We start from the raw sequence: 12,323 nt of genomic DNA on the forward strand, positions 1-12,323 counted from the left end.
TCAGACTATTGTTAAAGCAAAAAAATATTTATTTTTGTGGATTAAACAGGTTTTTTTATATGACATAATTATAATGAAAATTGGTTTGTAATAAGCATTTAAGAGGCAATAAAATATGCAAAAGATGCATAAGATGCAATAAATATAACAATAACAGATTTTACATAATGAGTAGAAGAGTTGGATTCATGCGTTCCACTTTTTGTCTCCACTCCCCTTTCTCCCTTCTTTCTGTCTTCAGTACCCATCCCACAGTGACTCATCCCTTGCTACAGGCAGCTCTGAGGGCAGCCTCCAGACCACCCTGGAAGAAGGACTGAGCTTCAGCGTCTCTCCACCACAGAACTTGGAGCTGCCTTTGCCAACAGCTCCGTTACCACTCACGTGCCCACTCCAGCTGCCTGAAGACAGCACGGCCATTTCCTCCCTAGTCCAGACCCTGAGACCACGGCCGAGCCCCTCATCAGCCCTCACCCTCCAGGCCACCAGGGGCCACCAGCGGAGCCAGAGCAGTGGCCGAGGTAGCACAAGCCCGGGCTATACCCGTGATGACTCAATTGACCCTTCAGATGAGGACCTGGGCATAGGCATTGGATCGTCAATTGGTGGATGTGGCTCCAGCCAAGCGGGCAACAGTGAACACTTGTCAGAGACACTGAGCAGCTTGTCGCTGACATCACTGCTGTCACCTAGCTCTCTGGTGTACCCGGGAGGAGCAGTGAAGAAGTGCAACAGCACAGGCAGCCTGGAACAAGGGGGGATGCTGATGTCATCCAGGGGCAGGGAGGGCCGCAGGGAGATTCTAGGCCTAGAGCTTATGGACCCCCAAGGCTTCTTGGCCAACCCCTGGACAGGGGCATTAGTTGACACAAGAAGAGGAGAAGGAAGAGGGGAAATAGGAGATGGTGAGCAAGGGTTCAAAGGGAAGAGCTCAAGCCAAACAACAGTAGGGCCATGTCGGAAAAACAGATGAAACCTACTGTTTTCTCTTTCTTTGTCTTTCCATTCCTTGGATCTAAACCCATTGCTGTCCCTCTCACTCTCTCTGTTCCCAGCAGTGAGAGAGAGGCTTGATGACACACGATGTCCTGTATCCCAAAACCAAACCCTCATCTTGCCCCCTCAACCCCTTTCTATACGTTTGTGACAAGCCCATGTCCTATTTTGTGCTACCTAGGGGAGTGGTCTTGGTTATAGCCTGCTGGTGAGGAAGTGGCCTGCAGAGTTAAGGCCCAAGTGCTGAAGATAGGTCCTCTGTACCTGTAGAGGAGGCCATGGAAGGTTCTGCTCACATTGGAAGACCAGGAGGCCCATTCATATCAGGGAGTCAATTGAAGCAGAAACAAAAGAGCTAAAACTCAATGACACAAGAAAGAGTCTTGTTGTTGCTCTACTGTAGTTTCCTTTTCTCCGTGTTGGCTCGGGTTCACTGAGGTTGAAAATGCAAAAATAGGAGTACCCAAACTGAAATAGCTATCCATGCTAACAGAGACTGTTTTGATTCGTTTATGTCTCAGAGGCAGTGCAGCAAGTAAGAGGGAGGAGCTCGGAGATGGCGGAATATATCAAGGCGGAAGGAAGGCTGGGAAAGGAAAAGGCAGGTCATTTGTTGGCTGGGCAAGCAGAAAGCGGATCTAATGTCCATCTGTTCTGGCAGACGGAAACAACAGGTCCTACTCACTCTGGCACAGGACCTTCTGCTGAGTTCAGAGTAAAATGCAAGGTGGAGGAGAGTTCAAGAGGGTGTGCTTATTTTGTGTGTTTGTGTGTGAGAGCACTGCCTCAGGTAACCAAGGCATGAATTAAATTATTCTCATCACTTCACCATGCCTCTGTATTTTTGAAACAGGAGATAGGTATTGACTGATCGAAGCTTTGTGCCTCTGTCAACTTAGTCTTGAGTGGCAGCGGAAAATGAAAAGAAATTGACAGATTGCAGAGGTATAACCGTGCATGGAGTGATTCGTGAAATTGGTTATTTTTCTTTCTATCTCCAGCATCTCGCACTCACTCAAAAATAAAAAAATGAGTAGAACCAGGTTGGATGGAGCTTTATAAACCCCATCAGAAGAAACAATAATGTGTTCCTCGGGCAGCCTTGTGTGCACCAAAAAATGGTTCACAGCTACTTAATAAAGTGAGACTTCAAGCACACTCTTTTTGACATCACTTCTTCTCACCATGCTTAAGGATTTAAGATGGATGGACCAACCCACGAGAGTTGAGAGGGACCTTGACTGCATGATGGAATTGCATTTAACCAAGATTTTTATCTATATACAGAAGTGTATCAAGATGTCAATGTCGGGTGATAACGATGTGATTTCTATTCCACTATTTTTGTAGAAAAGAGAATAGGCACGTGCAAGTGTTGCCGTTACTTTGTCCCTATTTAATTTAACCTGTACGTTCTCTTTGACTTGTTGTCTAGGACTTTTTGTCTGCCAGTGGCTTCCAGTTTTATAAAGATTTTTAAGGTGTGGACAGTGTATAAAACAACTAAGCAAAAAATTTCAAACAAACTTTGTGCGCTAAAGTGATTGTTCCCTCCAGCACATTTCTCTTTGGGAACACTGGTTCCCTCGTGGATTTTTTTCAAATGTTGTCCCAGGGGACAACCAGAGATGGGAACAGCCATATTCACTCAGCACATGAGGATCGTTCTAGCTCACAGACATTCCTGGCGGCACGCAGGGAACTTTGTTTGCTTTTAGCCTCCTATGCTAAAAACCATGAATAGCATAAACCATCTCTATGAAAGCTTTAATTTGAGAGTTACACCACAACATATCGATTACGGACACATTAGTGTTCCTTAAGCATGGTTCTGGGATTGCAATACAGTATGCTTATTCTTGAAATGACACCCTGATGCACTCATATTCTCTTCCCCATCTCTGTACACATACAGTATGTTGTAGCAACCCTTTCACACACCATTGTTTGATATCAAAAGCTGACACTGTAACAACAAACAAAACTTTGCATCTTTTAATGCACAATTATTTTGGCTTCTATCACTTGATTAATTACTCCATCCAAAAAGGAGATGCTCATCTTTAAGCCTGATTTCTAGAGGTAGACTGTTGTATCCCTAGTGTTTTGATCATTACCTTGCTTTTTTTAATTTCTCAAAAAGAATGAGGTGATGTGAGAAAATCTGAGGGTTTGACCTTTTTTATCATGCAAAATCACTTTGATGACTATGTTTTATCACATGGTGTTGGGTATTAATGAGTGTTAGTCAAGACAGTTGTGTGGGTGTGTGTGTGTGTGTGTATGTGCGTTTATGACTTCAGGTGAAGTGATTGCCTTTTCCTGAAGTGTCCTGTATGTCAGCGAGGATACCTGAGATTAAAGGTTGAAGAGAGAAAAAATGAAGCAACCAAGGGCTGTTTTAGCTTCAAAGATATATCCGCCTATCTTTCTGAGACAAATCCTTGTGTCACTGAATATGGCATCAAAGGTTAAAGCCTGACTACGCAGCAATAAATGTTCTATGTGTATGCCCTGAGTAAATGATGTCAATGTGATTTTTATCTCCTCAGAATACAACAGTATACATTACTGTATGTTTTTGCTTCTACTTGTCTGGACTTTCAACCAATCAAATAGCACCTCTGCCCTCTCAGAGACCAATCAGTAGAGAGATGGGCTGCAATTGGACGAACAAATGAGGTAATTGAACTCAGGTCGGGGGGTAAAAACCACTAGTAAAATTTTAAAGATAGCTGTAAAGGTGTGCTCAGACTGAACTCGAAGCGAATTTTCCTCTCGCTTTATTCGCACAAATTTGACTGCTGGAGTGTTTATATGCTACAAACAGCCAACGCACCCTCAGTCCAGATGTTAGCTGCAACTACCTAACAATGCGCCATCTGTGTGTGTGAGCAGAGTGTGCCTTTGTACAGTATGTGTGTGCTACAACTCTGACTCAGACTGATTTCGAAACCTACCAGGATCTCAATTTGTTTCTGTTATTTTCCCCCAGACTCTATTTTCTTGTCTCTGTACGTTGAAGAAGTGGAGTACAATAGCTCGGGATAAGCACACATTTTTTGCTAATGTTTCAACATGTTCAACTTGTGCAGAGAAGTTTTTGCTTCACTTCACACTGCCTTGAGCGAACCTGTGCCCACCTCTACATTGAATTTGTATGCAATCACGCCGCCTCTAAAATTAGCTTTGTGTTCAGTCTGAACACACCTTAAGAGTGTACAATTCACATTTGTACATATCTTTGTATTTTGATCTGCATGTGTGCATTGCTGCCAGTGACCATGATTATATCATTAGTATGCATTTCATAAAATTGTACAAAGTTAAAGGGAATGCCCCAGTGTTTTTTGACTGCTGCTATGAAATCACTAAAAAAATAATAAGTCCAAGCCACAAAAAACTTTCTTCTTCCAACACATCATTGATTATGATAGTAAAATCATTAAAAAAATACATTTTTGGGTAATTAAAAGCTGCTGTTCAGTCTTCATCTTTATACCTGTTATTTACATTTAAACGAACAAGTATCTGATATGTGAGGAACGGGAAAAGAGGTTAAGTCAGGACAGCCTAAAGCAGGAAAGAGAAAGCAAGTGACAAGACAGAGTCACAAAAGCAGAACCTGTACAGAGTATTCGTGGACAGCCGGACAGAGTAAAGCTAACAAACAGTGAGAGAGAGAGGTAGTGAGATGCTGCAGGAGCAGGAGACTTCTCCAGACAGCTTGTCATCGGCAGCCTTGCCCAGCGGAGCCGCCAGTGCGAGAGAGCACATTAGGCATGCACGCTGAACTCCGAGGTGTTGTTTACCTCACACCCCCAACCAGGCAGCCCTCCACCTCATCTAACCTCTCAAAACCAGTCCTCCCCGCAGGCCCCTGTCCTTCAAATGTCACTGCAGGAGGGTGGAGATGTGTGTGGTGAGCGGTAAGTGTGTTTCTGTCTTGGAGACTGTGAGTGCGCTCGTGGGTGTGTTGATGCGAGCAGGAAACAAGTGTGTGCGAGTGGATGTGTCAGTGCTTCAGTCGTCTGCAAGGTCTTTAAAAGAAGTGTCCTGTCATCTGAATTTTTGGGGCATTAACTCTGCTTTGCCTTCCATCACCTGAAGAGAAGAAGTGACCTCTTGTAACATAAAATTCAAACGTCAGTATCCAGTAAGCCTCTTGGGGGCTTGTGTGTGCTGATTTGATTGATTTCATTCAATATCAACACACTAAAAGTACCCTGAGACGTCAAGGCCCCTTGGGTGTAAGAGAATTTTTTCACCTCATCTGGAAACCCACTGGTTTTGTCTCAGCTGTAACCTTTATATTGCTTCTGTACAGCACGACATAGGTTGTAGTTTTACAGCTGCAAGGGGAGATTTTATATGTGAAATTGGAAACAAGCATTCAAACGCATCAATCAAGGGGATTTTTTGGAGGCAAGGATGAATTGAATTAAAGTGGGTTAACGCAGGAATCAAAAACAAATCCTAATTTCTAGGTCAAAAAGGTAGTTGGAAAATCAAGAGAAGTACTGTGCTGTCAAAGGAATCCCTACCCTAAGTTTTGTCAAACACAAGTCTGATAAACACGGCCCAAACAGGTGTGTCTCATTAATGTGTTGTTGCACAACAGGGAGGAACTGGAAACTTCTGACAAAAATCCAACTTATTTTCATAGACGTGTTGCTTTTTTTCCCCTTTTTCCTGGGGGAAGTGTGAAGCTTTTTATTCAAAAAGTGAGTCAATTAGGAGTTTGTTTTTAGTGCTCTGTCACCTAATGAGTCGCTTAATCCGGCAGAATGTCTTTGATGTGTGGCGAAGTGACCCGATTTTGCTGCTTTAAGCAGGGAACGTGGACCATGAAAAAGCGAGATCAAGCTGCTATTGTTTGGATGCAACACACTCGGAGAGGACAAACTGAAGGGACAGCGAGCATTATGGGAATTTCTACCTAGAAGTGTTGCAGAGAGATTTTGCTTCACTCTGAAGGGTTGAAATAATGAAGATAAATGAATGGTGTTCTATTTTCTAATACTGTTTGATGGGATTATAATTGAACATGCTAACATTTTACCTCGGAGCAACAGTTGTCCCTCACTCCATCTCTGTCTTTTCTGCAAAAACCTTTTACCCACACCTGAGTCTTTCTTGACACACACACATACATCAAGGCCATGTATGGAAACCAGCTCCTGTCAGCCGTCAAGGCTAACTGCCCAGGGAGTTGTCCAGACCCATTGATTGTATCACAGGCTCGAGGGAGAGAGCCAGATAAAGGCGGGTTGTGAAGGTGGCACAACAAAAGGATGAATGAGGTGCCACTGAAATGAGCTGACGGTATAAGATCAAAGAAAATGGCTGTCAATCTCCAGATGATATTTAAACTCTCTGAAATCTGAACTACTTCTAAGGATTTTTTTTCTCTTCCGAGTGTCTCTTTGTTGCTTGTTCCCCCTCTCTGTCTCTCTTCTCTTTCCCATTATCATCCATTTCCACCTACCCCCTCCACCCCCCTCTTTTAAACACTTAAATGCCCAGTCCATCTCTCTCTCTCTCTCTCTCTCTCTCTCTCTCTCTCTCTCTCTCTCTCTCTCTCTCTCTCTCTCTCTATCACCACCTAAACTCCTTTTGCTTTGACTTTCAGGGGATGAATTAAGAAGGTAGAGAATCCACACTCTCTATCTGCACTAATTCCAACAGGAAGCTCTCCGGCCTTAACAAACTTTCCCATAATTTGCACATCAGTGTCAGTAGGCAAACATATAAGGACAGAAATCATAAATGTACATATGTAGACATGTACATACACCCACCCAGGCACACATATTCTCCATCTTCTCCTCCACACATACACGCACGAACTAGAGATCCACTCCCTTGTTGCACTGCAAGGGAGTGTGCTTGTCTGAGGATCAGTGCTAATGGCTGAAGCTTATCCCTTCACAAACTGCCCCCCCACCCCATTTTCCCTATTTCTTCCGCTCTACCTCTGCAACATAAAGCCATTAGCGGAAAAAAGAGAAGCAGTGACAGCTGAAACCATGAGATTGGGAGCAATGCTGACACTGCTAGTTCCAGCCTCGCTGCGCTTTCATCACAATAGATGATTGACTGGTTTTCTCAACACCTGGCCCGCTGTTTTGTAAGATAATAGTGAAAAATAATGCAGCAACATTGTTGAGAGACTGGTTTATGCTTTGAAAGATTTATACGAAGAGAGCTCCGGCAGTGCAGTCATATGCCGTTTTTTCAACACAGATATGAAATCCCAGTTCAAGCTGTCATATCTCTGCCTTGTCTGAATTTAGAACTCTGCGATTTCTCTTAACATGAAGGTTGGCAAAACTCCCTCAGTATTTCAAAGGAATCCACTTATTACATTTACTGCTGAGTGGTAAGAATGATTGAGCGCATCAGCAACAAACAAGTTGCTGACCTATATTTCACCTGCAAAACCCTGCAAAAACAAAAACAAACTAAGACTTAAAACAGCTATAATCTCCATTTTATGATAACAATGTATCAAATGACTGTGAGAACAATGTGATGGACCTACAGAGAAATATCACCTGAATCTTGGCTTCGGGGAGCTTTAGTAAGTTTCAGTTCATTCTTGTTTCTTGTTTTCTTGTTGTCAAAAAAGTAATAACAATAATAATAAAAGAAAATCCTAAATGTGTCTTTTGTTTTTTTAAAATGCTGGGTGAAATTCCTCCCCATGACATTTGACTGTGGCATTATTGTTTTCTGTCAGAGGTTGAATTCTTGATAAGGTGCAATGTTTTGCTGTGGTTTATTCACTATTCCAATGCTTGACTGGCACCATCTCTGTAGGTGTGTGTGTTTGACTGAGATAAAGTCAGAAAGTAGCCTACCCACTCAACCTAACTCCTCTTAATGATCGTGCCCAAGAACATCGCTCAGATTGAATTACCCAGCAGCAGCATGCAAGCAGGAACACAGCACCTCCAAATATTCACTACAATTGTTTACAAAGCAGAAATTGAAGTATTAGGAGTAAAGAATAAATCATGCCCTCTAAAGAAAAGTTACATAAGGTGAACCGGATACTGTCTCATGCAACTTTGCTGAATTTGTATTAAAGTTTGGTCCACTGTGAAATTATGGTGTACAAGTTTATCTTTTGTCCTCCATGCAATGCAGGGAGCATCCGGAGCAACAAAGGCAGCAGTTTTTTATTCATGCAATTTATTTATTTGTTATTTAGTTGGACCTTTAATTATGGTAACCTTGTAAAATCTCCATTCACTTCAAAGCAATTGTACATGAAAGTTAATTCAAAGTCATGCGGTGCACAAACAGGGAGCTCTTGGTTTTAGCTTTGTTGACTTTCTACTTATCTCAGCATTTTATGGTGCTGTAAATACGTAAAACTTAAGAGTGTGATCGATCAATATGCATCTACCCTCTATCTGTCACTGGTTGAAAAAAAAGCAAGTGAGTGGAGATATTTCAAACACAGCAATGGTGCTGAGTGGATTTAATGGTATAATGTTTAGGTCTGGTGCCTGTTGCATCTTAAAAAGCTTGGTTTCTCAAAGCTGGATCTTGGTGTTAAGAGCTTTTGGCTGTAGCCTCTCATGCATGCGACGCTATGAACCCAGTGACAGTGAGAAAAAGAGGCAGAACATCAGCTCAAACTCAGAAACACACTAAAATTCGCATTATGCATGACACAAGGTTGTAGGGAAGGGCAAACTATGAAGACACTCATGAATTTCAAAGACCTTAAATTTGCCTGAATATATCTTCATGTGTCTGAAATTTTATAAGAATCAGAACTGCAATTTAAAAACATGAACTTACTCTTTATCCCTCAGATCCTTGTAAGAATGCAGAGGGTGTCCATGAAGATATTTATGAAGCATGAAACAAAATATTGGCATTCTATATAATTATGACCGGTATTCACCTCAACCTATTCAGCTTTTCACTTTGAAAGATGAGTGAATAATATATTAATATACTAATCCTCTTACTCTTTTATGCTTTTTATCTGCGTCAGTCTTAGCTGCTTTTACTTTCTATCTATCCAACTGGTTAGACATGACAGCTTTGCAGAATTGCCATGTAAAGCCCTTTGTGTCTTTATTTCAGTTAGAATATATTGACACTGAATACATTGGGTGTGATGAATAAAAAAAAAAAACCCCTCTCTAATCAGTCTCTGATGTCTTAAATGTATTTTATAAAAGTTCTGGTACAAGGAAGCCGACTCCACAGATCAAATGCAGTGTCAGCTTGCCAATCCCCCCTTCCATGGTCTATGCCTAGGTCAAAAAGTGGGGCGTTTACTGCTCTTCTTAGCCATCTTGTCTTCTTTCCTTAACACCAAAATCCAGTCAGAACCAGTTTCCAACAAGCATGTCTGAAGAAATTGAAATGCCCCACAGTCTTTCTAATCTTTCAACAGATGATTTAACATTAATTCAGTAATTGTACAAGGCAAAAAATAAGATGTAGAGAGAAAGAGAGAGAGGCAAAAACATAAAAACAAGAACTTAATCCTGCATGTTACATTGACTACTGAAATCATGTCACTGTGACCTTATTAGCTTTAAATTAAGCCTATTAGTTTTGAAAAATGCATAGGACATGATGGTAATGACCCATAACATTCTCCTACCCATGTATTAATATTGAGCCAAGCGTTTGTTCAGGCAGGCCACGAAGTCAACAGCTCACACTTCCAGCTACATCAGCTGATCGCAGCTGATCGTAAACACACATCTGGTGATGGCTCAGCTGATTCCCTTCAAGCATCAAATTGGCAAATGTCATTCAGGGCACCTTATTTAAGATGCTTTAGCCTGCCTCCCCCTGCTGCTTCCTCTGCAACCCGCTTTGCAACCCGCCTCCACCCCAGCTCCTCCTTTTATGCTGTATCTGATTTAATCAATGTAATTTCTGTTGTCATTGATGCCTGCTCTGTTCTGTACCCTAGGGGGTCTTTGCTGCTGCTCTCCTTGTCTTAAGCTTTCCATGTATGCACATAAAAGGGCAGGAAGGTGTGCTCTCCTGACTTAGGCTTTCTATGTATGCATGTGGAAGGGCAAGGAGGTCCTAGAACAGAGCCATACCGCTAAATATAACATACAGCATTTGGAAATAAAGTTTTCTTTTGACAAAAGTGGCCCTGATTGAAATAAGGCTATTCATGATGAAACTCGATATTATAAGACCATGAAGTGAAACTCTGGTCCTTGCAACATACTGCAGTATAGTATTATAGAGGTTCTTTTTCAGGCTACTTTTCTGTGTATGTTTTTCAGGCTTGTGTGCTGCATGTGTGCATTAGTGCCTCTGTGGACTTGCTTCTTTAGTGTGTGTGTGTATACAGTACAGCACATTTACGCGTTTCTCTTGTTAAGCCCATTAAACAGCCACCTTCCTCCCAAAGGTTCATGTGAGGAGAGTTCCTACGAGCCTTTGTCTCCCATCTCCACCATCGCATATTTATCACTGCAATTAGGCGCTCTGCTGAGCGTGTAGGCACACACTGGGCAAGCATTTCTCCTCCACTGGAGAGCCTGTCTGCCCTGTTTACCTGAGAGCCTGCTGTGTGTGTATGTGTGTGTGTACATGTGTGTAAGAGAGAGAAACAGAAAGAAAGAGACTCTGCCATCTTTGCTGCAAATGTAGTTTTGAGCACAAGTTGATTGTCAAGTGCTCCTGTTTTTTGTTGCAGTTTGGATCAAGAAGCCACCAGAGCTTCCTTTGTAGCAAATGTTGTCTTTTGTCCTTGCTGTGTCTGTGTCTGTACTCATATACAGTGACAATATCACTGACAGACAGACCTAGCTTAGAGAGAGAGGCAGAGAGACAGTGCTGCGGACAAAAGAATGCAAAAATACAGGTGAAAAGATGAATGAGGCTGAAGCAAAATGAAGAAAGCACAGGAGAGAGGTGCCAAAGACATTTAAGAAAGCATCAGTGAGACATGAAAAGGGAAGTAGAGTGTGTCGCATAGCTATAAACTCCAAATGTCCATATTTAGCTTTTGAACATATGTTGTATATCCACGGGAGCCCAGGAAGTGAAACTGAAGCCAACACTTCATGCACAGGATGTATCCATATCGAAATTACACTCTGTCCGGTCTGCATTGACAAAGACAGGGTGAGAGCTAGAGGGTATAGAGGGTAAAGGATGGGAATGGGAGAGAATCACAAGTGTAAAAGCCAAGAAAGGAAAGAGCAGAGAGGGGACGAGAGGTACCACAAGAATATCGGGAGAGATATAGTCAGACATGAGAGACGAACAGAGACAATTAGGAAAAAGCAAAGCAGAAATGATAGATATGTAGAAGACAGTGCAGGTTCACAAGTCACAAAATCATAGATGTCTAATTTATGTAATAATTATTATATAATTAAATGAACACAGCACACACAGATATTTCTGCAAACAGTAACACAACCACACCGGCTAAATCTCTATGGATCACTCTTGTCTTGTGTAACTTAGTTTTGCAGTTAACAAAAGTTTTGTTTTGTCCTATACGCTCCAGTTGAGGTGATGCCTTTATAATGTGCTTTCAGTGTAAGTGATGGGGTACAAAATCTACAGTCCTTTCCCACAGTTAATCAGAGATCAATATGAGGCTCTACCCATCTGAGTTACCTAAATCAATTTAGAAGGTTAGAGTATTTTTAATAAAAAAAATAGTGTTACTATCCCACCACAGCAGCTCAGCATGGCAACATAAAGATAGCTTTTTATGCTAACAATACTGTATCAGTTTTTGTATTGCTTGTCTTCCTGTAAAACAAAATGTGACAGGTGCTTCGATTTCAACCAATAACATCATGACATCCACCTGTCAACTTCCAATTCAACTTTTAGTGACACAGAGTGAAAATGAATGAGTTAGCTAGCTGGCAACAGCATGTGCTTTTCACTGGGTGCTTCCAGTCCTGCAGAGTCAGCTAATACGTCCGCTATAGCTGCTGGATATGTTTAAATGCTGGACTAGCGGGGGCGTAACACACAGCACTATTGGCTACCGCGACAAGTTCCTCCTTGGCCGCCTGTTTTTACAGGAAATACGTAAATCAAACAGCTCTGTGATTGCGAACCTGTCCATTAATATTAAATTGGTTTTGAATAAGTTTCCAGGAGAATGTAATTGCTCAGTTAAAGTTTGCCAAAGCACAATGTCAATGATTCATACTCACTCACACACATACTTACACATTATACTCTCACCCATCCTTCCTGATACTGTTTTCCAATACAGTTGCAAGTTTGCGTCTTTTTAAATTGTTAAATTATTGAACAGAGACTGGCCTTCCTCCTTTGACTGGGCTTCCTTTGTT

General features: G+C 41.9%; 1 protein-coding gene across 5 annotated transcripts in view; it reads left to right on the forward strand.

The window, feature by feature from the left end:
* The window catches only part of LOC127356448 (voltage-dependent T-type calcium channel subunit alpha-1I-like), a 152,214-nt gene extending 144,555 nt beyond the window's left edge, over positions 1-7,659 (forward strand). For all 5 annotated transcript variants that reach the window (XM_051388186.1, XM_051388184.1, XM_051388185.1 and 2 more), the window contains one exon: positions 242-7,659. In XM_051388186.1, coding sequence (XP_051244146.1) covers positions 242-973 — 732 coding nt within the window. In that variant the 3' untranslated portion in view covers positions 974-7,659. The remainder of the gene's footprint in view (positions 1-241) is intronic.
* The last annotated feature ends 4,664 nt before the right edge of the window (positions 7,660-12,323 follow it).

The sequence above is a fragment of the Dicentrarchus labrax genome, unplaced genomic scaffold, assembly GCF_905237075.1.
Source record: "Dicentrarchus labrax unplaced genomic scaffold, dlabrax2021, whole genome shotgun sequence".
Classification (NCBI taxonomy): domain Eukaryota; kingdom Metazoa; phylum Chordata; class Actinopteri; family Moronidae; genus Dicentrarchus; species Dicentrarchus labrax.